We start from the raw sequence: 26,040 nt of genomic DNA, 5'->3' as shown, positions 1-26,040 counted from the left end.
TGTTTTTCTCATCTTTTCCTGGTGCTGTGTGTACAGAGCTGGTGCAGAAATGTCTGGCCTATATTCAAGTTAGTAGATTCGCAGACTATTATACATAACACTTACAAAAGGGAGATTGGGTGCAGTTGTTAACACACCGTTGCATGAGTTTAACAGTCCAAACCTAGGGAGATTGTTACCTGGAAGAAAGTAAAGGTCAACTTAAAGTTACCATTTGTAAGATTTCAGTGCGTGACTGCATACTGCTATTATTTATGATTAGTAATCTGAGGACTGTATCATTTCCTTTTTCCATAGGAGACATTTTTTTTTAAACACCAAAAAAATCCACCTGGACTGCTGCTACTGCATTAACTACACGAGGAAATGGTGATATTCATGAGACTGGGTGAAATTGGAAGGCAGGCATGAGGTGGTGGGCTAGGGTGGAGGGGGGTTACCCTGAGGACAGACCATTCCCTGGCATTTTAATCACTTCATTTACACACTCTCTCAGGGTATTTCTATGCAAATGATCTGAAAAGGTCACACTGCAAAGAGGGATATCTATTCTGTTCCAAATGGTGTTTACAAACAGGAAAAAGGAAGAAGTCCACATACACAGAGGTTTATCTGCATATTTGTACTATTTAGTCACCAGGGGCTTTGCTTCTAGGTTTAATTAGTACTGAATACTCTATCCCAACAGGTTAAGACTTTTAAGTACTGACTTCAGTGTATGGAACTAATCAGATACTATCTTCGATAAAGGGGGCCCCCATGTGGTCATATGCCTTACTACAGGTAACTTCATTTAATTTGAACTACTGCATTATAAAATCTAACTGATCAGTTAGGGAGAAAGAGCTATTAATATTGACCTATTGAAGTAAAAACTGGAGCTAGAAAACAGAGTGAATTTGTTCCCACCACACTGAGGATGTCAACATAATTGTAGAATGAAGAACATTTTTTAAAGAGCCATTATATCAGTTAGCCAATGGATTTGACAGCCTCAAACCCTGAAAATGGCTCAAATCAAGATCAGTTAGTTGGTTGATTTGAAGTAATGTCACTGCAAAACCACCAGGTGTCACTGTCAAGATGTTTGTGTAATTTGAGGTGAAGGATTATAAACTAATTCACTTCAGGTAGTAAATGCAGGCTGTTTAGGGGTTCCAACACCTGACCTATTGTACAGTCATGAATCTAAACAGATTCATGACAGAGCTCAACACCAAGAGGATATCAGAAATAATAACATTCAAAGAATGAACAATCGCCGCAAACATGTTTGAAATATTTTCCAGAATTTTATTTGATGGGTGAATTTTATGTGAAGAACATGTTGAGCACGCAGACCGTCCCTGGCTGTCCAGCTCACTGTGGGGAGAGAAGTGCAGAATTAGAACAAAGGTCAACTTTGTTTCTACTGGGGAAAAAAAAAAAAAACAACCAAAACATCAAAAGAAGTTAATCTCACGTTAAGAGAGGGAAAATTCAGACAGTATTTAAGGTGAGGGGAAAAAAACATTTAACCCCAACACCACAGGTAAAAACTTTACATATTTAAATATAATCAACGACAGAATGAGTGCGAAATTTAGTTCAGCTGTTCCACACAACATTAAAAAGAAAAAAACATATCTACATGATACACATTATACTAAGTTCTAGCCACGTGAAAATACTTGTCTATTTTAATGTAAGCCATAGGGCAAAACCTCAAAGAATTTATATTATGCAGAGATACAAGGATAAAGGGCTAGGATGAAGGGGGGGAAAAAATCTTAACATGGGGAGAAAAAAAAAAGAAAAAAAAAGTACACACTAAAGGAAACTACAAGTGAAAAAGGGGTGTGACATGCATAACACAGCTGATGTCTATCAGCTTTTGATGTGCAACAGATTGGCACACCATGCTTGTTCTGTTTCTATACCTGCACACTGAAACTTCATTTCTGAAAAAGAAATCCATGGGAAGCAAAATCAAGAACAAAAGATGGGACAAAATTATGTTAACAGGTTGGAAATTTAACCTTGTGAATGGGAGAGATCTCTGAATGAATTTCTAAATGTCTGTACATTCAGAAACAAAGCAATAAACAAGCAAACAAACCATGGTATGAATGGCTGAGCTGCATCAACATTCTTACAGGCCAGCTATTACAGACAACCACAGACTGGCTGCTTTTACTTATTCAGAGACCTATTCCAGATAATTTCAGACCAGTGATGGGTGTCAGAGGCTAAACGGGGATGCAGTGTACTCCAAGAAATTCCCCTGACTAGTACAGGATTTTTTAGGTTCTTCCTTAATTGGCTGCAGGATTTTCTAAAATAGGGCCTATGGTCTATTACTTTCATAATTTGTGTTAGGTGTAGGGATGGAAGAGTCAGTATTAACTATTGGGTAACATTTGGATGCATCATATACATCCAAAGGAAACAAACTGTTCTGGCTCTTGTGATGGGTAAGTGTGTAAATAGGGATTTTACTAATATCTACCACTCCTGGATTATCTGCACACTGCAGTTAGTCTATGTATAAACATTTACCTTCTACAGTTGTCGAAGACAATTTGACACGATTGGAAAGATGACAAAGGAAATTAAAACAGTAAATGTGAAAATCAAAAATTAGCAGGATACAAAAAGAATGGGGGTAAACAAAACAACAAGAAAGTATCAAGTGAACTAGATGCTTGCTATTCAATTCTCTCTGCTTTGGCCATGACAATTTCCATTTCTCTACATCATGTAATAATCACAGAAATGCACATGCTAAAATAGTGTGAGACCGAAAATGTGGCAAAGGACATTTGTCTGGCAAGTATATAACAGTAAAATAAATAAATACCTTCTTGCCAGCAGCGCCCACACTGGCCTTCTTGATGCCTCGTACTTTCTTCATTCTGTTCTTGCGTTCCTTGCGCTGTTTTCTTGAGGTCTTCTTTTTCTCATAGAGACCATGCTAAGGAACACAAAAACACAAACCCTGTAAGATTACACCGGCAAACATTTTAACATTTGTGATAATCACAGTTTGACAGGATTTGGAAGATTCTCTTCAACATCATTAAAACTAACTGGCCTTCTCTGATCCTTGGCTAATAAGCTTTGATATTAGTAAAGTACATCAATACATCAAATTAACCAAGATGCCTCCAAATGAACGGACACGTCTGCTTCAATTTTGCTCAGCCATACTACCTGCTGTAAATTATAATCAGCTTGCATTTCACTTATACTTCTCATACTTTCAACTAATGACTAACTGTACTTGTCATCCAACCCTTTTAACTCTCAAGTGCTGCTCCACTGCCTCCATCAAGCTACTTGATGTACATTAAAAAAGGGGTACACTTAGTGGTAACAACTCTGAAGAGTTAAGAGCCAATACAACATAAGCAAAACCACCCACTAAATGCTACATTTGAGATCCAGAATATAAAATATGCAACTGCTCACAGCTGCATAATTTATTAAATGGGCAGAGAAAAGTTTTCATCTAACAAACGTTAGATGAAAATAAGGCTCTTTCTCTAATGGCACAATAGATTGCCTACCCATAAACTACGATACTTTGTAAATAGTTGAAAACTCACCCTGGCCAGTCTGTGTTTGGGCTCATTCTTCTTAGCATAGTCTAAGGAATCGTAGACCATGGCGAAGCCTGTGGTCTTGCCGCCGCCAAACTGAGTCCTGAAGCCAAAGACGAACACAACATCAGGAGTGGTCTTGTACATCTTGGCAAGTTTCTCCCTGATTTCAGTCTTGGGGACTGTGGCCTTGCCAGGATGAAGGACGTCAACGACCTGTGCAGAAGACAGACCACGTTCATGAAATACAGCAAGTGAGGTGGAAGACAAGCCTGAAGGTGATGAGGGGTTTGAAACCTTACCATTTGCTTCCTTTGAAGCAGCCGGTTCGTCATGAACTTGCGAGTCCTTACTGTCACTGTGTCATTCTGACAATGGGGTAAAAGGAAAAACATCACTTCTCAAATATCATACATTTACTTCAAAGTGGCTGCAACCCACAAACTAGCAACAGATAGCGAACTTCACCGAGTTGCAGAGTTACTTGTGTGCTTCTCAGCTACATGCTAACTTCCATACCTTGCTTAGCCTGAAATATGGATCAGGCACTGTCTGTGATGGAGCCTGTTACTTTAGAAGAAAACGAGCTGAATGAAGACACCGTATTGTAGCATCCCTTTTGGTCTGAAACGAGGGCCCGCCTGCTTACGGCTGTCACCATAGTGTGCTAACGTTAGCGGCTAGTAGCTAGGACCCCATGTCCCCCCATAGACTCCAAACTGGCGTCTAAATATCTCAGTCTGTGTTTAGGAAAAACTGTAGACGGGGACATTGTTCAGCATTGACTTTAACGTTAAAACAGCGTGAATGCTGTCTCACAGTGACTATTTAGTATGTGTGTGTGTAGCAGGACGACAACAGTCAGGATAGCATCTAGACACGTCCCTGATTTTCCTCTTAATTTGTTCGCTATCGCCACAATATCTACATTTTATTACAAGGATGACATCAACGATTTATTAATTAGCAGTAAAAGTGCGTTGATACATGGATGGCTTCGATGATGGACGGATTTTACTTCTAATTTTTGCCACAACACTCACCATCTTTACGCCGGGCTGGCTCAGGAACGTAGAAAAGGAGGAAGGACCTGCAGGCGCCCGGCTTAGTGCCTGCAGAAAATTGGTCGGGCAGGTACTTGCGTTGCCTGATGAAAAAACGTAAACCGAAGAAGGGGGTGCCAAAACACACCGGTTAAATTCATTTTGTCTCAATGGACAAATATCATCCGTCGTTTTTGATTTAAAAGTGTGTGTGTGGGGGGGGGTAGAATAAAGGGAAACATTTTAATCGTGTTACATTTAGTACAACAGCTTTATGGGCATTTAGACACATGGTTAAGAAGCGTTTAACGACATTAATGCAAAATTAAATTCCTATGTCCATATAGAATTATCTAGTTTTCACCACTGACTTTTCACAATTAGTTGGTCTATACTGTTAAGTTTATCACAACAAAGTTAGAAAACCGCATCTCAAATTGATCAATTTCCACCGTAACACTACCTACCCATACCGAAACAGTCAATTTAAAAGATATATATGTGTATATATATATATATATATATATATATATATATATAAAGAATATAACCACTGTATTATCTCTATGCTGGAAACAAAATCCTACAGCCACCAGTTGGTTGTCTTAGTCACTTAGTCTTAGCCACGAAATGCTTCCTTTCCAAACTGCTGCCTCCAATTACATATTTTCTGCACCGAAGTAGTTTACAGATCTTCTAGTCTAAATGATAACACAACTGTATCAGTTCCTTATCAGAATCAGAGGGTGAATAAACTGAACCCATACTATGTACTTTTACAATGCATCTCTGTATTTGATTACACCCAGGTTTTCTACTGTGGTGACACTTTAGTCATCTCCCTTACTTTGGATAAAAGTATTTGTCAAATGAGCAAAAGGAATTTAGGAAATGTTTGATGATCCAATTTAATTAAGCTTTCAAATATTTGTCAATACAAGAGCCTGAGGTAAAATCATGGCCAAGGGTCATTGAACATATAAATTCTGAAACATATGGGCATAAAAAAAAGGATTGTACATTTAACTGACAGACACTGGTGTTTCTGACAGTTTTTATAATATCCACAGGGTGGTATTATTGCAAGAGCCACAGTGATGTCTGGAGGACACTCATTCATTTATATTCTGCTGCTTATGTTTCTGAATCCCAGAGGGTGCTGGAGTCAATCCCTGCAATCACCAGTCCGTGAGAGGACCAACACACAGAGACAGACAGAGACAACCACGCACACTCATATTCAGACCTATGGACAATCTCCAGTTAATCCAAACATGACGTCTTTGGATGGTGGGAGGAAACCCACGCAAGCACGGGGAGAAAACTCCACACAGAAAGGTCCCAAACCTGGGAATTGAACCCACAAACTCATTGTGGGGAAACAGCATTAACCGCTTTGCCGCCTGCTGCCCCTCTGGAAGACGCAAGAAAATTAAAGTGATTAAGATAATCCTTTATTAGTGCATTTGGCATTTGAAACATAATGTAATTAAATTGTGGTTGTTTCCAAATTAATTTAAAATGACCTCCCTGACCTTGCCTTCATTCTGTTTGTTACATGAGTGTAGGAGACTGTGGGTCATAGACATTTTTGAACACCCAACATTCACAAACCTTCTTCATAGGTGCTTTTTACTAATACACATGCATTAGTTCATTAGAGAAAGATTGATAGCTAATAGTCTGTAGAAAGTGTCCTGTGACTGAGCAAGTTAGCGGGTGAAATAAAACAAACCGGCGACAAAGATTTTATTTTTAGATTGTTAATGAGTATGTGTGATGTGACATTTGAGAAAGTTCCACTCTTCACAGCATTAATCAGCTTTACAGAGGCTGAGCCTGAGGAGAACTTTGGTAAAAACATCCAGGAAATGAGTCCATCCCTGTTTTCTGTCACTGTTAGAATAAGTAAACAACACATAACACAACATCTTATTTTGTTACGGAACTTTATTGATCTTGCAGCAACAGTGTCAACTGCCATTGTAGTTTCAATTAAAATAAAGTAGTTTAAAATCAAAACAAAAAGTTACAGTAAGTTTGTTTCATGTCTCTTTGCAATGTTAGGCCCTCATTGTCCAACCAAACTAATTTGATATAAATTTGAAATCTGAATTATCTTGATGGAATAGAAAGAGTTTTGAATTGCCAAAAGTGTGCAGTTCTAGTTTGGCTCAAGCTACCCTTTGATGTATTTGTAACCAAACATGGCCAGAGTTAATTACAAAGCCAAAAGTGGAAAAAAAAAGATCCAATGAAATCTTTGATAAATACAATGTCAGCCATTCAGTGGTTCCAGTCACACAGAAACAAACTTCAGTTAATGGATTTTGAGTGAAAAACAGTTGCTACGATCAGCAGACACGACTATGATAGCTGGAGTTGTTCTTTTTTTCCCTCATTAAAAATAGGACTATCTCAATGTGTGGCATCATTTTCACCACATTACCATTTGATCTTCAGAAAAAAAAAAAAAAAAAAAAAAGACAATCAAGCCATCATATTTTCAAACTTCACAGCTGCTTGAGGAAGGAAATGATGTATAAAAACAAAACATAAAAAGCATTTATTTTGCTTAACTGTTCAGTACAACGTTACCTGCTCAGTGTTACAGTGAAAAAATAAACATCTGTTGGAAAGTACAAATTGATGACAAGGGACCTAGTTTTAGTTACTGCATTTCATGTGAAGTAAGGCATGGGCAGACATGACACGTGAAGAGAAGAAGGTAATGTAAAATGGATTAAGGACACTGGGGACAGATTTGTAGATTCAGGGACAGCATCTATCAAGCCTGATGCAAAGAATGTTTTCTGGATCCTTGACATGTCTAACAAATCCAAAGGCTTGACAATGCTTCCCCCCCAAAACCACCCTAAATACTAAGAAACTGTATTAAAAATAAAATGCATATAAAACATCTGAATTATTTCAAGTTTTTTTTTCTTGTATTTCCCCAAAAATGAATGCAGGAATATTCACCATTTTCACATACTTCTAAATGTTTATTGGATCAGGATATTGAAAAACACCTAACAGATCAAGAAATACCTCCTTTCTTATGTTTATCAAATTAGGAACAAAAAGAGCTTGCCAGCACTGCAAACCAGCAAAGTCAAGGTAGGTTTTAAAAGTGTATTTAGTTTTATGGCAGAACACAAATGTGTATATAAAACTTTTACAAGCTCGGAGTAGTGTTGAACCGAGAGGCTTGATATTGTTTCACTGAAATTCGGATTTAAATGAAAGTCTTGACTACAGTTGCCACATTAACAGTTAGCTTTACATTATGGTAGGAATACAGTCTTTTGATAACTAAGAAGCAATTTGATCGTGGCCTAAGATTCTTTTTGAAAAAGTTATTACCCCTGAAAACTGAAAACTCACACAGGCCTGTGTTGATTATGGAAAGTAAAATCTTGGAATGGCAGGAAATTTTTACCTAATTGGAAACCAAAAACAACATAGTGTCCCTTTTTATAGCATCAGGGGAAACTAAACTGACCAAACAACCAATCAAAGATTGGAGGCTTTTCAAGTAGTTCCAAAAGAAAAAAAGAAATGACTTAAATAACATGCTTACAAAGGCCCTTAAAACAATACTGTGACGAATAACAAAACTTTGGACTGATTGTAAGGCCAATGCTAAAAATGACTACTTCCTCGTCTAATTGTGTTGGAATATTATGAGTTTACGGTGTGCTCTGTTCAAAGATCCTGACTCAGGCAGCTGTAAAAGGAGCACTGCAAACTACAAATTGAGTGTTTCTGGGTAATTAATATTCAGACCCGCTCCCTGTGTTGTGTGGATGTTGGTTTGTACAGCATCTGGTAACCATGGACATCTGTTGAAATAAACCTAGCTTCCAGTGTTGACTGCACTGTACCTGTATGCATGATATACTGAATCCTCATGGTTTACACACATTACATCCAGCAGTAGACAGATAGCTAAAGAAGATGGCTGCCATGAGGGCTCACAACATTGGTTTCTACAAGCCAAGCCACTGACATGTTAATGCCAGGTCATTTGCTTTTGCTGGTGTGGTTCCAGATAGTTAGATGTCCATTTCAAACTGCGCATCATCACCTTGACAACAGAAAAAAAAAATATGCAAACAAAAAATTAAACATGTGAGAGGACAAGGCAGGCTCTCTGTCTTATTATAACAATGCTCATTAACAACTACACAGAGTATTACATGTCAGTGCAGACACAAATAATACAACTACTGCTACAAAATGTTGATTCCTCTTATTGCATGTCTTACCGGTTGTGGGTTTGCCATCATGGTTGTTGATGTGGTTGTTGGCTTCATTCTTATGGTTCTCATTCAGAATGTTTTGGCTGGTCACTCCAGGGATGACAGGCAGGTGAGCCGGGGGAGTCTGGGCAATGGGGGAATTACGCCTGTCCAGTAGGAACTTGCGGTCATAAATGATCCGGGTACCTACAACAAAACGTATTTTATGTTTAAAGAAAGTTATGCTCCTATTAAATAAATAATACTGGCCTGTTTCTTAAGGTCAGCTTCCTCACAGAAAGAACAAGACCCTCATATTTAGGGTTAGGGAATTTAACCAAAAAGTAAAGTTAAGATAAGGTAATCCTTTATTAGTTTTTCAGTGGAGCAGTATCAGACATATGAGAGAGAAGTTTGATGAATGAACTTCATGGTGTTTTCTTTGCAGTTAAAAATGTGGTCTGTCGTGTTGTTTGTTTTTCTAAATAAATCTGGTTATTCTCATTCTTGAAAGTTTTAGTAGCAGCACACAATTTTTTCTGTAGTGACCTTTTTCCGAGCAGGAAAGCACATGTAGAGCTAATCAGTAACTCAATTCAAACATTTATTCCCAAGTAACACTTGGGTCAAATTGGAATACCTACCCTCGGTACATCTTAAAGTTAACTTTGTGTCTTTGTCTGTCATGTGAGATAAACATTCACCACTGCTTCATTAGACTCTTTTCTTTCTCTTGGCCATTATTTGGTCATACATAGTATACATACGTATACATATATAGTCATATATTTTTTTTCCAGGATGATTTGTATAAACAAATTTCCCTCTATCTTCTCAGTCAATTTTTCTGATGTCAAGCTCGCAGTGTGTTTAAATAAAGTTCCAATGTCTGCCCCAGATGTTGCTCTATGGTCCCTGAATACTTACAAACAAAACTGTATACGAGTACAGCAGAAAAATGTCAGAAAATGAAACTCCATCTATTTTTGTGATTTTGTGAGCTGGGCCTGAATAGTTAGAGGTTTTTCCACTAAAAGGATGGCTGCACCCATTCACATGTTGAAGTGGCCTTGGGCATCACCTGGAGTATAAAGCAGTTTGAGTGAGAAACACTGCTTGTATTTACCATTTAAGGCATTTTTTCCCAAACAAAAGTGTAAAAAAATTATAAATTTGTGCTGTGGACAGTTCGGTTTCACTATCAGTATTGTCCTTATATTTTAGTATTTTCCAAGCAATCCACAAGGGAATTAAAGATGAATATAGAGCACACAAAGTTTCTGTAAAGATTTTCCTATGTCGAGTCTCCTGCAATGTTGTGTGTTGCGTGTGCTTGCTAGATGCATTGTGCTTCCTTAAATGGAAGGGCGTTATCACTGTAATGAATCATGCATTTCACTTTGGCCGCGCTCCAAACAACTTGAGACATATCTGGCGCCCAACGTTTGATTTGAGCTGCAGCCATGCATATTCTCCGCTGGTGAAAAACAAATTATGCGAATTTGCTCCGAATATAAAACCTGGAATGAAAAAATAACGCTTTCATCAGAATCTCTGCGCCGCAAAGCAACCTATCAGACAGTAGTCAGTGGGCGGGGCTTAAGCTTTGTTTTTGTTTTGATCAGAATGACAAGGCAGCTTAGGCCGTAGTGACAGGACAACACAAACACCGCAATAAAATATAATTACAGACACTTTTTTGCCCAAGGGCGTAATTAAGTGGCCGGAAGACTGCTTACCTCCGGGAGTGGTGGAGAATAAAGTGCCTCCAGGGGTGGTACAATAGTCATGAGGTAGCTGCGTTGTGTCGTTGATCAACACCGTCCTGGTCGGGATGGCCCTGCTCTCGCTAAGCTGACGACTGGTCGACATTTTCGGCGCCGTTTCGATGACAGATCCAGGAGCTACAGGAAACTAGGGATGTTTATTTCCCGACGGACGGTGGAAACCCGGGCCGTTCCCCTCTCTCTTTTATCTTCCCAAAAGCTTTCTTTCTCCTTTCGTCCTCCCAGCCGTCAGCACCGTCCCCTCCCTCCGCAAGGCAGGAAGCGCGACACGCTGCGGCCGGATATGAGGTCAGCGGTGGGACGAGTCATCGGCAGAGGCTGGAAGCCGGCTTCCTATTGGCTGCTTGGAAAAAGCGAAGGAAAATGATGAAACCTTTCGCTTGTGTGTGCCGATCATGGATGTGTTATGAGACTTTGTTCTAATAAGCGCTAATAATTAAGAATTTACAAACACATTTTGAAGATTTGTTTTTTGATTTATGAAAACCTCAATCCAGACGTATAACTTCTGTCCTGGCTGTTTAAAGTTCATATTAAGTTTCCAAATGTCATTTAATCAATAAACTATTGTTGAATATGTCTATTAAAAATTTACTTTCTGAGAATCTTTCAGTTAATCGAGTGTTGTATAGAGTTAGGGCCAGGGTAATAGCTTTTCACACCTCCCACCTTCTATCTTAATACATCGTAGTGTATTTACTTTGTATAGTCCAGCTTTTTGTACTGAAGAAAATTTGTGTTTTGTATTTTGTCCTTTTTGCGTTAGAAAACTTCTGGAGCTGACATTTTTAATAATAATGTTTGAGGAATTAAAATGACTTTATTTATAAATGTTAAACTGCATCGTGTGAATTGATTATTTTACTCATATGATGTCAAGAATATTCAGAAAAATTCAATCTAATACTTTTCATACTAATAATACTAATACTAAATTAAAAGACTTTAAATCGTTTAAACCGGATGTTTCCGATAGTTCCTAAAGGCACCGTTGAGAGCGTGCGCATGCGCGGTGCCCTCGCCTCTACGTTAGACCCCACATCCAGCACTCAGGCTGGTCTTTGCGCCGCCATCCTCCGTCCGGGACCAGAACAGACGGCACAGAGCAGCAGCTAAACATGAGCTTCACAGTGTTGCAGAGAGGTTCACCCAACTGTCTCAGTTACCGCCTCTTCTTCAGTAAGTGGAGCTTCAGAGGAAATAATAAACTTAGATTTTTTTGTGATTGCTACTTGAGGACAGTGAACACCGCACGGGCAGGTTAGTTAGCCAGCCGAAACCTCCCACGTGTCATTTATTAATTTGCTGTCCCCGGTTTATTTGTTATAGACAGCTAGAAATCATAAATGACGTTCACATTGTTTAGTCTTCCGGGAAGTGTCGGTGATGGACCAGCTGTACGGGTCTAGCTGGTCCGCCTGTCCCAATGACCTGACAAAATCTGGCCCTGATGATCGAGAGAGATTTGTATCACCGGCTGAGCCTGACACAACGACGTCGATCGCATCACCGAGGTTACGAGATCCCCTGCCGTGATCTTAAAGCCTGTTTGTCCTGATCGCTCGGAGAAAACGCCCCTACAGACGACACCAGATATTAAACCCATTGATGGTTAAAGGACAGGCTCTCAGTTGATTATTAATTAGTGACACTGACATGTTTCATAAGATCACGTAGCGCTCTTTTAGTTAACTCATAGTTTTAAAGACAAGTGGAAGAAATAAAAGTTCATTCACATCATCGAAATGTGAGGCTTAAAGCCACCAGACCATACTTACTGGGGTAATAAGATATAACCAGTGCTGGTCTGTGGGTCCAGCGTGTTTAGTCTGGATATCAAAACTCAGTCTGTCTGGGCTGCTCAGGCCTCTGCCTAAAGTGAAAGCGAACCATAATGAGACAGTCTCTTGCCACTCCGTGGGGCATTCAGCTGATGTCACAACACAGATGTAACAAAACCGTTTGTATCATATTAACATCTCTCACTGTTTTGCAGAAAATGCTCAAGGGAAGTACATCTCACCATTCCATGACATACCGATATATGCTGATGAGAGCCAGGTAATGTAGCATCAAATAATAAATGTATCTACGTTTATTTGCAGCCTTTCTACTGACTAACTGGTTAAATCCCACCTGTGTAATGCCTTTTATAGGCGTTACACAGGTGGGATTTAATCTATCAAACCAAAGGTGTTACTCTCCAAAATCTCAAGGCCATAGTCTGATTGTAAAGTCAATGCACTTGACTTTATTTTCTCAGTGGCCTTTTAATACCTAAGGTGATTACAGGATATAATTTACTTAATTATGGAAGGAACTCAAAGGTGCCAACAATCAAGGAAAAGCCAGGGTAAACCACGTCGTGTAGCAATAATGTGTGTTAAAATTGTGTGATCTGTTCTATCAAATACTATTTCACAGTAATTGAGAGGTTGTTGTCTGTTACAGAACATCTTTCACATGGTGGTGGAAGTACCAAGATGGACAAATGCAAAGATGGAGGTATGAGTCAAAAATAATATTCAGTTGTAAACTTTTGGATTAGATTTTAACAGCTTTGTGTTTAGCTGTAGCATTGTGTTGTGTGAGTTTGTTTAACAGATTTTTATGCACAGTTAATGCCTTAAAGTCTCAAGAGGAAACACTGAAGCCCTGAGGCCATGTTAAATATAGTCATAGTTTAAACAATGTATATGTTGGCCTTGCCAATATTTTTTGCAACAGGTTTAAATTTTCCCCAATTTTAGTGTAGACTTTTGTGTCTTTAAAAGTGACAGCAGTTCAATTAATTTTCAGATTGCTACAAAAGACCTCCTAAACCCGATAAAGCAAGATGTGAAGAAGGGCAAGCTGCGTTACGTTGCCAATGTTTTCCCACATAAAGGCTACATATGGAACTATGGAGCAATTCCTCAGGTCAGTAAATGTCTCCTGTTTTATTTTGTATGTTTTAAATTGTGCAGCAGTAAGTGAGGCAGCACGGCAGCGTAGTGGTTAGCGCTGTCCCTCCACAATAAGAAGGTCGTGGGTTCGGTTCCTGGGTCCTTTCTGTGCAGAGTTTGCATGTTCTCCCTGTGTCTGTGTGGGTTTCCTCTGGGTACTCCGGTTTCCTCCCACTGTCCAAAGACATGCATGTATAGGTTAACTGGCGATTCTAAATTGACCGTAGGTGTGAATGCGAGTGTGAGTAGTTTGTCTCTGTTTGTCCTTGAGGGTTGGCCCTGCGACGGACTGGTGACCCGTCCAGGGTGTACCCCGATGTGAGCTGGGATTGGCTCCAGCAGCCCCACGACTCGGAAAAGGATGAAGCGGATGAAGATGAGTGACTGAGTGATTAGTTTTAATTTCTTCATGATGATGCTTTATTTCAGACATGGGAAGATCCCGCACACAAAGATGAAGACACTGACTGCTGTGGTGACAATGATCCCATCGATGTCTGTGAAATTGGCACTAAGGTACAATGCCAGATGATGATTTTACAGCCTTGTCAAATTGTCGTTTGTTGTGTGCATCAAATTTATGGGAAAAGGAAATTTCCTCTCCAGGTGTGTTCCCGTGGGGAGGTAATCAAAGTGAAGGTTCTCGGGATCCTGGCCATGATTGATGAGGGTGAAACTGATTGGAAGGTGATTGCAATCAATGTGGAGGACCCTGAAGCCAATGACTTGAACAGTAAGTACTACAAAATTAAGACACCCCCTTTGTTTTTCTCTCTAACTTGAGCTTTGGAACAGTCTTGCATCAGTCAACCTAAACTCATCTAATTCATCTCTGTCTTTTGTCAGACATCAGTGACGTCCAGCGCCTGAAACCAGGCTACCTGGAAGCCACAGTTGACTGGTTCAGGAGATACAAAGTGCCAGATGGGAAACCGGAGAACCGGTTTGCCTTCAATGAAGAGTTCAAAGACAAGGTGTCCACCTGACACATCTTTATTAATATTTCACTGTGACTTATTTAATTTAGATTGATCTCAAGATGAATCAAAATTTATTCCTTTGTCAGAATCACTTTGCACCCTTTGCACTTTTGTCAAACACCTTCAAAGCATTTCTTGTAAACTAATAAATAAGGTGATAACATTTACAGTCACTTAGGTCATTGCAAGCTTCTGAAAATGTGTAGAATATTTGCATTATGTACATGCATGAATGTAATCGCTAGAATTAATCTTTCAACAAACAGAATGACACAGTGTTTCTTGTGTTTTAGGATTTTGCGATTCAAGTAATCAAGAAAACCCATGACTCCTGGAAAGCTCTTATTTCTCAACAGGCCAATGCTGGTGAACTTAACTGGTACACATTGCATTTTTGTTACTTCTTTGACTTGAGTTTTTGTATTTAACGAATGCGCACTGGAGCTATGTATGTGTGGATGGCATCTTGAGTCTAACTAATCTTATCACATGCAACAGCAAAAACACATGTGTCTCAGCCAGTGACAGCCCTTTCTGCTGCTCAGCTGATGAAGCTAAAGGTGCTGTTGAAGTAAGTTGCTTTGCCCCATTTTGCAACATAACAGCATCATATATTCGAACAGCGGGCCTCATTCCCAAGTGTTTATTATTTCATAGCTTGACGTTTTTACTCTATTTTTAGGCATGTCCATGTGGAAAGGAAGAATCTATCCCCTCATCAGGTAAAAAGTTCATGTATTTGTGTACAGATCTTTCGGTGGCTCTCATTTCTTATGTTGTGAAACTGACTTAGGTTTTCTTTTTCCATCTACAGTAGATAAATGGTACTACTGTGAGAAGAAATAATCCAGGAACTGTTTGGATTTGAGCAGAGTGAAAGGCTTATCTCTCAGGAACACTTGAAGATGGTCTTACTTTAGCAACCAATGGGCAGTATGGGACAGGGGTGATTGAGTCTGGGGCCGCTATTTTTCAGTAGATGGTAAGATAATGGTTAGCTTCAATAGCAAAAGTAAAAAAATCTCTCATGTCTTGACCAATGGATTTTTACTTATTTAACAACGATCTCATTGGATTTGTGCTATCATAAACAAAGTGCAGGTACTGTACCTCATGGATGTGGGAATCTGAGCTGCTTTAATAAAGCTTTCTCTGGTTAAATTATCCACAAAGGGTGCTTTTTTTTTTTTCTTTTTTTTTATTTTTCTGTTGATCCAATGACTTGTAAGTTTCAGTGAGGTGAGAAATTGGAGAGGGCTGTGTCAAATCAAATGCTGAGATTTTCATTGTGCCCTAACTTCTCTTATTATGATGCTGCCTCCCAGTGGTCAGAGTCCAACACCGCATCTATTTGCAATGCATCTCTTCAGATTGTTTTCATATGACTCAGTTATTCCTTTGTTCTTAAATGTGGACTGTCAGACAATCTTTCAATCTTTTCTATTCAAAACGGTGGTGGTAAACTGATAAAATGAAAGTAAACACATTTTACATGGAGAGGAAAAAAAGCATACATTCAATTAAGTTTATTTGAATTTTAGAGCTAAAATTTTCAAGTGTAAAAGTTGTAAATATTATTATATATATTATATATATTATATATCTATATATATATATTATAAATAATATCAGTAAATCAGTGTTTGTGAACTTAATTGGTCAATAACTTTTTTATAACAACGAACACTGGCGTCTTTAAAATTTCATCCATGACTTCCAGAGGATTGGAGATGTATTCTTCCATTCTTAATAAAACGCATCGACAAAACTGGATGTGTAGTTTATCCAGATGTTTTTTTAATCCATTACCAAGACTTTAAGTGCAACTACTGGGCTATGCGCTCAGAATATAAAAACAATTACCAATTTCATTTACTGATTGAGTTAAATGTTTTAAAAATGCCTTTAAAAAATCATTATCAGCTCGTACTGTGTCTCTGCAGAAATACACACGCAGTCGTCATTGCGTTTTTTTTTTAATTCAAATATCTAATGTGCATTTTCTTCAGCTATGAATTTTCACCACCTCCCTGAACATCTTTAACTTTTAATGAATTGCGATCACGCGCACAAACGAGAGCGAATATCTCTGATCCAACGCCGGTCGCACGTGCTCGGGGTCCTCCCGCCTTATTGGCCAGAGTGACGTGTTTCCGGTTGACTGTCAAAGTTTGAGGCTTCACGTCAGTCGACTGGACAAGCCTGGACCAAAAAAACAAAACAAAAAAACAACCAAAAAAAAAAAAAAAAACCTGAGGGACGAGGGCTCATAACTTCAGCAGACTGAGGTAACACCGCTAAAGATAAATCCATGTTTGTTTGTTGTTTTTTTTCCACTCGTGTTTTCTGCTCTTCTCACCGACACGTTGAAATCACAGCTGACGCTGTTTACTGTTTTTGTCAGTTTTGCCTTGTAGCAGATGATGTCCTAACCAATATGAGATAGAAGCCGAAGTGTGGTAGGAATAACGAAATGTCGGGAACAATCATTTCTGACGAGTTCAGTCATAAGTTTAGCAGCCTGACCTGTTTTAGTTTGTTATTCATTTGTATTTTTTTTGGATATTTGGTTTGGTTAAAAACCTGCTGTCACTTACTTCTCGACTAAGGATATTGTGATCACACTGCATCTGTTGTGGTATAACATTTAAGTAATGCAATCTTTATGAATTATTTGCCACACAATAGATGGAGTTTGGTGTTAACAAAACACCCGAGTGATAGAAGTTTCACAAATGACTCAACAACTGCTTGATTTCTTGAAGCCTTAGTCACTGAAGGCCTCACTGTCCACTGGGAAAAGCACCAGTTCCTTAGAGTGACAGGTGTGTGTGTGTGTGTGTGTGTAAGACAGTTAGGGAAGCAGGGGGGTCCCAGCCCAGATCAAGTGTCCTTGCCGCAACCTGTCATAAAAATAGTCAGAGGATAGATCAGTGTGACTCAGTGAGGCAGCTGGCAGAACAAACTAACATGAGAAACAATCTAAATCCTGTTTGTTGCTTAGTTTGCCCTCCTTTCTTTCATACTTTAAAGCTTGTGTGATTACACAGGGCTTACACATACCAGCAGAGTAATCCAAGGTCAGGAATAATGATCAACAATGGGCCTCAGTGCAATATTCTGTAATGCAACCATGTTTTTTTTATTGCAATAGTATATTCAGTTCTATAGTTGTTAGCTACTGTGTGTCATGTTTTTTACCTGGAACATATTTGAATTTATTCATGCACTAATATGTGAGAGGAGAAAAGGCTCTTGGTTGAGGTCTGACAGCAGTGTGAACATGAACTCATCACTGACTAATCCTAATCCCTCATGTGTGAAGTGCTGTGTTCTTCTTGAATATGTTTTCAGGAAATTAAGAGACATGTCTTTTATATTTGACTGGATCTACAGAGGCTTCAGCAGCGTCTTACAACTATTAGGTAATGTACATTAAAATAATAAAATAAAATAAAATCAGATTTATTTATATAGCGCCAAATCATAACAAAGTTACATCAAGGCACTTTACACATAGAGACACACAACAGATGCCTTAATGAGCAAGCAGTGGCGCCAGTGGCAAGGGAAAACTTCCTTTAAGAGGCAGAAACCTCGTCATAAAATCAGGCAGATTAGCATCCTCGCAGGACCAGGTTTGGGGGAGGCAGTCTTCTGCCTCGACCAGTTGGGTTTAGCAGCACTATACAACCTGAACCGCTACAACTTCTTTTACTCAAACACAAATTGCAATTTCGCATACTATTTGACACCTTCCTGTCTGAGAGGCACCTCCTGAAGATTCTCTGCAAAAGCTGAATATTTTGCTCTGTCAAAAACACAAATTTTTTTGGTCTGATTAAAGGACAATATAGTGCTAACAAACTACCAATCAATCAACCAATCAAACTCACAGAAGATAGCACAGCACATGACCTTCATACAATGTTTTAACAAACAAGTCAAAGCATATAGAGGGTCTCCTTGGAGCCAAACATAGCCTATTTTCATTTTCATTTTGCTACATTTCCCCAATTGCCGTCCAAATGATCACAACTGGGTAGAATTTCAATTTGCATTTGATATTTTAGATATTTTATTCAGATTTATAATAGTAAGTTAATGAACATTCCTGATTCCTTAATTCTGTTCATAGATGTCTGTTGGATAGGCAGAGAAATAATACAAGTTTACTGTGAGTTCAATTCCCATCTTTTTAAGTTTTCTTTTTTTCATTAGGGTTGTACAAGAAGACTGGCAAGCTGGTGTTCCTTGGACTAGACAATGCTGGAAAAACAACACTCCTGCACATGCTCCGAGACGACCGATTAGGACAGCACGTACCGACACTTCATCCAAGTACATCCGTGGATTGGACATGTTGTCAGTTCAGCAATTAGCCTTGTGCTCGTTACTTATCTAAAGTCAATGCCTCCTCTCTGTCCTCAGCATCAGAGGAGTTGACCATAGCTGGAATGACCTTTACAACATTTGACCTTGGAGGTCACACACAAGGTAGCAGAGGAGATAAATGCCATTTTCTTTTACTGCTTGTGTGTTACATAAATAGTGATTGTGTGTTGCTCTCATAGCACGAAGGATCTGGAAGAACTACCTCCCAGCCATTAATGGTATAGTTTACATGGTGGACTGTGCTGATCATGAGCGACTAATAGAGGCAAAGGTTGAGCTAGATGTAAGTATATTGGTTTTACTTGGGTATTGACACACAGACCTCTTGATATGATCTATTTGCTGAGTGTATCACATTTGTGTGTAGGCCCTCTTAACAGATGAAACAATTGCCAACGTACCTGTTCTCATTCTGGGGAATAAGATTGATCGTCCGGAGGCGATCAGTGAGGATGCACTGAGGGGAATGTTTGGTCTTCATGGTCATACGACCGGAAAGGTAATGCACACATGATTGAAAGTTGAAGGCTGTATTATTTTTTTTTAATTATTATTTTGTGTGCTTGTGCATCCATTTGTAGGCCCATGAAACACTGAAAGTCTTGTCTCTGGTTTTAGTTAATTTTTATCCATCTTGTCTGGTTGTGTGAGGATATTTTCACTGTGAAATAATAACCGATTGCTTCGTAAAATCTTACTAGAGGGTAATGTGCTGTCAAGATGCATTTGACATATTACCTGCCTAATGCAGATTCCTCATTGCCAGTGTAAATTTTGCTGAGCGCCTGCTGTTTATTGGCAAAGAAGGCATGAAAAGATTGATAAAGGAAGCATTGGGCAAAAAGTGAAGCATTATCAAGACAGTTTGTCTAAAATCTTTGGTTTTGCTTCTTCTCAGGGCAAAGTTTCACTGAAGGAGCTGAATTTGAGGCCAATGGAGGTTTTCATGTGTAGCGTGTTGAAGAGGCAAGGATATGGAGATGGTTTCCGCTGGCTCTCTCAGTATATTGACTGATAATTATTATTTTTTATAACCTTAACCAGATTTACCATGCTGCTGGTGCACACAAACACATGTTCCACAAAAAGCTACCTGCCATAGATAATTATGCTGTTTAGGACTTTGAGAGTGCCAGTAGGAAATGTTTTTCAGGTAATTTTTTTGTGTTAATATATCCTCCTTCCTCCATTGCCACATCAATACACACTCGAAAGCAGTTCAAACTTCTGTATATGTCATATTAATTGTGGAGAGTGATAATAATTGAAGTTGTTTTGTGCCCTTTCTGTTAAAGCCTGAAGGAAATTCTGTCAGCCATATAGAACATGTCATCGCTATGAACCAGCCTCTGGCCCAGTTGTATTTTTAGATGTTGGTGTTGACTTACAGTGAAGGTCATTTGGGTTAACATTCTGTGCTTGGAATTACGCTTCCTTGATTATGAATGAACAAAAATTTGTTCACACAAAGTAAACATGATATCTCTATATGCAGTTTCAACAAAATAGTTTTTCTAGAAGGTTATGCAGTGATTTAATACCATGTTTGTCAGTGGGGAAAAATCGTTAAAACAGTAGCCTGCTACCTCCAAGGATATTGACATTTTTGCTGACTGAATGTTTTTTAATCAATCAACAGTTTACTACTACAGGCCAATTACATGAATGAGACCAGAAGTGCATTAACTTACATTTTGCTGTGTGGAGTTTTAGTCAATACCAGTGAGCAGTATTAAATAATTGCAGTATGTGTTAACTCCATCAGCACAGCAAAGCACTCTTGTCCAGAGTGAGGATGCTAATCTACCTGATTTTATGATGAGTACTTGCTGTGAAGTGACTTGAGTACTTAGTGATTAGTTGCTGCTCATAATGCAGCGATGTTATGAGAGTACTTGAGTGGTGCTTAAAGAAAGGCCTGCAAATATACGCATGGAATTACCTGTTAGTGCAATATTATACACTATTTTGTATATAAAATGACTTATTTATATTTTGCAATAAAACTGGTTTGCCTTGTTACATCAACCATCAAACTCTCAAGTAATATATCTCTTTTTAAAAGTAGGTCAAGTATGAAGTTTGAACATAATAAATATTTTTGACAAACTTTAACTGTCTCTTGTCTAATTTATTTTGTTTTATTGGGGAAAATGAGAAAATTATATTTGTAACTTTTTTTTGTGGTGAGTATACACAGAATAATTGCTGAAAAGTAGTACTACCTATAACCCCCATACTCCCCACAGCTCCAGGTTATGCATTCAGTATAGTGTAAAAAGTGACCAAAGAGCTTAAACACAGCATGACCCTTACAATGAACAACCTTAATAAAGCCTTTGTCCTTTTCATAAATCTGAGCCATTTACTGTCATGAATCCGAAATCATTCAAGTGCACGTGAAAGTACAAAACTAATTGTCACGATGAATGTCCTGAGGAACATGAGTGTGTCAGGTGAAGTTTTGCGGGAGACGCCGTGTGGCCAAACAAACAAGCGTCTCCCCATTTCCTTGTTTCTCATTGGCTCGGAGCTGCTGGTGTCACTTTATTCTGACCAATCACAGTAATCTATTCGTTCCTGTTATTTCCGCGGCCCAATGAGACACAACCAGGAAGTTAGAAACAAACGGAAGTTAAATACGACTGATTAAATGAAGAAAGCTGTAGTTTAAAGTCGTCGGTATCAACTTACTGTAGCTGTTGTGTGTGGACGTTTGTTTTCTCTTTTCTCTGCCGGACACGAACTGTCGTAAAGTGCTTTTGCTAAACTGCTGTGAACGCATGGTTAAAGTTAACACGCATTGTTAAGCATGGACGTGAAGGAGGTAGAGCGATGCTGCTGTGTAGTCCAGCTCTCAGAGGGCAACAACACCGTGAGCTGCAGCGGAGTTATCATCCATCCTCAGACTGGGACCGTCATATGTGCCGGTTTACCGTTTTCTCGTTACATCACCGACACCGAGCCCTTCTCCTCGGGCAGAGAGCTCAGGCTGCTGCCGGCGAGCAGCTTCAGCCAAAAACTTAAAATCCGCGTCAGCTGTTTTTCTCGGCCAGACCTGGCCCCCGGTCGGTCTGCGGGGAGAGAGACAGTCAGACCCGCCAAAGCCCAGCTGCTGATGCTGGTGAACTGCCTGGAGTTCAGAGAGGCTTTCCTGGATGTTTTCCGGGAGGCTGACCAGTGGCGTTTCCATGGTGACGAGGAGGATGAGAAGCTGATGAGGGATGCTCGCTTCTTAAGTTGGTTTGCCGTGCTGAAGGCTGGTGTGGTGTTGGGAAGCGGCTCAGATTCAGGGACCATCCCTTGGCAGAGCGCCTCTCCTCTCCAAAAGGGCCGCTCAGTCATTGCTTGTGGGTCTCCTTTCGGCTCCCTTTGCTTAGACCTCTTCATCAGCACCCTCAGCAAAGGTATTATCAGTAACCTGGCCGGAAAGGACAACGCTGTCATCCTCACAGATGCCCGCTGTTTGCCAGGTACAGAGGGTGGAGGACTGTTTGTGGTGGAAGATGGAGACAGTGTTCGTTTAATTGGGCTCATCGTGTCGCCGTTTGGCTGGAAGGCCAATGAGTGGATAGGCCTCACTCTGATCTGCTCAGTAGATTTGATCTTCAGGAACATCATCTGCTGCATGAGTACACAAGATCCACTTCAACATGTTTGGCCACATCCAGGAGATGCAGGCCTCACCATGTCCACCACAGCCCACAAGTCCAAAGCTATTAAATACCCGACTGTGTGCTTTGTAGACAGCGGGCACTTCTGGGGTTCAGGGGTTGTTGTCGCCTCTCAGCTGGTTTTAACCTGTCGGCATGTTGTCAATGGGAAATCTACAGTCACCCTGAAGTTTCACCACAGGGACAGGTGACGTGTCCACATGTTCATTTCCATATGCACATCCATCCTTCTCTTAACAGGAATTAATTTAATTTGAAAGGAATGGAAGATTAATCAAAAAACATGTTACAACGTATTTGATAGACCATTTTTACAACGTTCACATGACTTCTAGTAGGACAAGCAGAGCTGGAAGTAATAATTTTTAATAAATTCTACTGGATCAGTTTCATATTAAATGATTTATGATATTTACTGTGATATTTGCGACTGAGAGTTTGCACTGATTTATAACAGTTTTCTATTTCAGAGTACAGGAATGTGTGGGTGTTGTGCTGTTTTCCACCAACACGTCTTCACCCTATGATCTGGCCTTGGTGCAACCAAGAGCCTCCATCCCAGGGACTGTAGTCCCTCAGATGGCTCAGCATTTCAGTCAAGGTTTGATTTACATCTGTTTAATGGAAACAGTTAACTTTTCATGTTTTGTTTTTGTTTTTTTTTTTAAGATTAACATATTGCTTCATACTCAATTTTCACTGTTGAAATGATGAGAAGGTTGATTGTTCAGCTTGGTTTCTGTTTTACAGGTGAATCAGTACTTGTGATGGGATATGGTGGATTGGGTCGAAACTGTGGTCCGTCCTTGACCTGTGGTGTCCTTTCCAAAGCCATTAATTTGAATAACCAGCCTATCATGATTCAGACCACTTGTGCAGTACAAGCAGGAGCCAGTGGGGGAGCTGTGGTGCGAGCAAGCTGTGGTGAGCTGCTTGGTAAGAAACCCTGCAACTCTAAAATCATACTCCTTTTGATCAGTGGGGGGCATGTGATGTCCACAAAAAAGTGTAATAATGCTCTGTCAGGTCTGGAAAGACTGCTACGCACACCAGGTAGCCCTTTTTGCACTCCTTTGTCTGCAGTTTGCAATCCTTTCATGTTTTGCAGGTATTGTGTCCAGCAACACAAGGGACCTTGCTGCCAAAGCGACATATCCACATCTCAATTTCATCATTCCAGTGACTGTATTTCAAAAACTGTTGCAGCGCTTTCAGCAAACTAAGGATGTTAATGTGTTCAAGACCTTGAACACCCCAGAAAAAGAAGTCAGAAGGGTGTGGAGACTACAAGGTACTGAAAGCAAACTATAACTGAGGACTCCTGCAGCCTTGACATGTGCTGGAGAACAGTTCGATAACAAAGGAAACACTTTTAAAATCACCTTTTTTTAATTTGAACTGCTATTTAATTATATGTAATTATATAATAGAATATAATTTAATTCTTTCATACCTGGATTGCTTCCAAACAAAGACACAGTTCTGAAGGAGTTAATACACATAATACAAGACTCATCAGTGAATTTATAAAACAAACACACCAACCAACCACTTAACTTACCTTATCACCTGCAGTGCCTTTTTAATTGCAATTAAATTAATAACATTTTCTCTGATAGTATTTATTGTTTGCAAATTTCTGTATACAATCACTACAAATTACCCACATTATTCCAATGGAACATAAATAGTCATAGAAGGACCCTTAAAACCATATTTATGAATCTCTGATCTACTGTGTTAATCTAAATGCATCAGATGAATTCAGATAGTACATCTGAGCCTTAGAATTTACACTTTGCTCTTTCATATATGGCTTGTTTTTTACCTATCAGGAGGAATATTTAGAATAATAAGCTGACAGTTTGCTGAAAATGATTGGTCCCTCTGGGTAGCTAGAGAACAGGCTGTTGGTATCAGGTATTCAGACATCTGTACACCTTCCAGTAAACAGATTTAAGGTTTCACCCACTGGGACTTTTCTGTCACTGGTCTCCACTATCATAGAAACTTGAAACTGAGAAATGACATTTCTGAGGATTCGTAACTGTCAGATTTTACAATGCTAAAACAAGTTTTCCTGGCTTAAGCTCCAGAAGCATACACTGTAACATACTGTAAGGTTTCTATTTCACAGCTTCCAAGAATGGATAGTTGACAGCGGAATGGTTTGAGCAATGTCCCGAGGAGGATGAGAAGAGAGTTTTCTATAGGCATTGTGCTTTTAGAGGTGCCGACATGCAGGCCAGGGTCTGTATCTCATTTCTGCTGCTTTCCCATAGCTATATGCTACACACCACTGCAGAATGAGGTGAGCCAACAATAAGGTCTGCTCCTCTGAGAGAAAGTCACAGAAGAGATCTGTGTCTTTGAAATAGTACCGCATGAGAATTGCAAACAAGCCTTTAAAAAAGACAGGCTGTTCAAAAGTAAGAGTCATTCATTACCAATTTTCTGAACATTTATTGAAAAACAAAACAAAAAACAACTGCTGTTATTCTAATCAAAGATGTCTTGCAATCATGATTGGAAATGTTGATTAGTTTGTAACCAAATTTCAGTCGCCCTAAACCAACTAGCTGATTTCTACTCAGCACAGAAGAAACACATCAAGTTCTCTGTTTTGAGAAAATACAGATAATTAGAAATACATGTGCATTTTACTTCTATGGATAAAACTCTGACATATATAGTTGTCTATGATGAAGCACAACAAATGCTTTTGCAAAATATTTCAAGGCAGTGATGTAGTGAAGACGTGGTAGTTACAGTCTTAAGTCATTAAGTGAGAGCTTTTATCTACCTTAGTTTTACCAACAGAGAATAGTAGCAAGAGCATAAATGCCAATCTCACAGAGGTCCCCTGCCAAAAAATAGGTAGTTGTACTCTGTGGATCTGTGAATGTGGAGAATTTTATTAAAATTTTTTAATGATCCGGTGTAGCCCAGTAAGAATGGTCAATGCAGATTGAAAAAGAAATGTATATGGTACAGTATAAACGTGTTAGTGAACTCTGTCCACCCTGTCCCATGATTACAAAGCTGCCAAAATTTTATGGGGAAAAAGAGCAAAATAAAAATAAGCACAAGACACAGATGTATGATGGCCAGCTGGACCACATAGACCAGTTTATTTAATTTTTTATTTATTTATTTTTTATTAAACACAGTAATTGATCCACATTATGATACGATGTACACTTGTCAAGTAAGCAGTACTTTCTGCTAGTCTTTCAAGGCATTGATAAGACTAATAGGTGACAATCTGTCTTCGGATACACACATTATATACAGGCTAAACAGTGATGCGTGAGAAACTTTCTTTTAATATGTCATGACTGAGACAGAGCACTGCTGTCACATATGAGCCAAAGCGAATGACATGTAAACA

At 39.3% G+C, this 26,040-nt stretch overlaps 5 protein-coding genes across 5 annotated transcripts; 3 read left to right on the top strand and 2 right to left on the bottom strand.

Annotated features, from left to right (window-relative positions):
* Nucleotides 1–1,268: 1,268 nt before the first annotated feature.
* rps24 (ribosomal protein S24) lies at nucleotides 1,269–4,668 on the bottom strand. The gene is made up of 5 exons (XM_029521135.1): nucleotides 4,625–4,668; nucleotides 3,884–3,949; nucleotides 3,588–3,797; nucleotides 2,840–2,953; nucleotides 1,269–1,362 (listed from the first exon to the last, which is right to left on the bottom strand). The coding sequence occupies exons 1-5, from the start codon at nucleotides 4,625–4,627 to the stop codon at nucleotides 1,360–1,362; spliced, it is 396 nt and encodes a 131-aa protein (XP_029376995.1). The 5' UTR covers nucleotides 4,628–4,668; the 3' UTR covers nucleotides 1,269–1,359.
* Nucleotides 4,669–7,165: 2,497 nt separating this feature from the next.
* On the bottom strand, nucleotides 7,166–10,920 carry eif4ebp2 (eukaryotic translation initiation factor 4E binding protein 2). The gene is made up of 3 exons (XM_029520947.1): nucleotides 10,608–10,920; nucleotides 8,896–9,075; nucleotides 7,166–8,714 (listed from the first exon to the last, which is right to left on the bottom strand). Exons 1-3 carry the CDS (start codon nucleotides 10,738–10,740, stop codon nucleotides 8,683–8,685), a joined length of 345 nt encoding a protein of 114 aa, XP_029376807.1. The 5' UTR covers nucleotides 10,741–10,920; the 3' UTR covers nucleotides 7,166–8,682.
* Nucleotides 10,921–11,677: 757 nt separating this feature from the next.
* Nucleotides 11,678–15,751, top strand: ppa1b (inorganic pyrophosphatase 1b). The gene is made up of 11 exons (XM_029521064.1): nucleotides 11,678–11,834; nucleotides 12,652–12,716; nucleotides 13,107–13,160; nucleotides 13,455–13,574; nucleotides 14,030–14,116; nucleotides 14,207–14,333; nucleotides 14,447–14,574; nucleotides 14,874–14,959; nucleotides 15,079–15,151; nucleotides 15,263–15,302; nucleotides 15,395–15,751. The coding sequence occupies exons 1-11, from the start codon at nucleotides 11,774–11,776 to the stop codon at nucleotides 15,424–15,426; spliced, it is 873 nt and encodes a 290-aa protein (XP_029376924.1). The 5' UTR covers nucleotides 11,678–11,773; the 3' UTR covers nucleotides 15,427–15,751.
* Nucleotides 15,752–16,824: 1,073 nt separating this feature from the next.
* On the top strand, nucleotides 16,825–20,945 carry sar1ab (secretion associated, Ras related GTPase 1Ab). The gene is made up of 7 exons (XM_029521268.1): nucleotides 16,825–16,868; nucleotides 17,935–18,005; nucleotides 18,802–18,921; nucleotides 19,012–19,077; nucleotides 19,155–19,258; nucleotides 19,343–19,474; nucleotides 19,874–20,945. Exons 2-7 carry the CDS (start codon nucleotides 17,948–17,950, stop codon nucleotides 19,988–19,990), a joined length of 597 nt encoding a protein of 198 aa, XP_029377128.1. The 5' UTR covers nucleotides 16,825–16,868; nucleotides 17,935–17,947; the 3' UTR covers nucleotides 19,991–20,945.
* Nucleotides 20,946–21,615: 670 nt separating this feature from the next.
* tysnd1 (trypsin like peroxisomal matrix peptidase 1) lies at nucleotides 21,616–25,956 on the top strand. Its single transcript, XM_029521122.1, has 4 exons — nucleotides 21,616–22,836; nucleotides 23,120–23,250; nucleotides 23,400–23,585; nucleotides 23,758–25,956. The coding sequence occupies exons 1-4, from the start codon at nucleotides 21,788–21,790 to the stop codon at nucleotides 23,958–23,960; spliced, it is 1,569 nt and encodes a 522-aa protein (XP_029376982.1). The 5' UTR covers nucleotides 21,616–21,787; the 3' UTR covers nucleotides 23,961–25,956.
* The last annotated feature ends 84 nt before the right edge of the window (nucleotides 25,957–26,040 follow it).

Source organism: Echeneis naucrates, chromosome 15 (genome assembly GCF_900963305.1).
Source record: "Echeneis naucrates chromosome 15, fEcheNa1.1, whole genome shotgun sequence".
NCBI classification, from domain to species: Eukaryota; Metazoa; Chordata; class Actinopteri; order Carangiformes; family Echeneidae; genus Echeneis; species Echeneis naucrates.
Note: the sequence above shows the minus strand (reverse complement) of the source record. Positions and strands in the feature narration are given on the sequence as shown.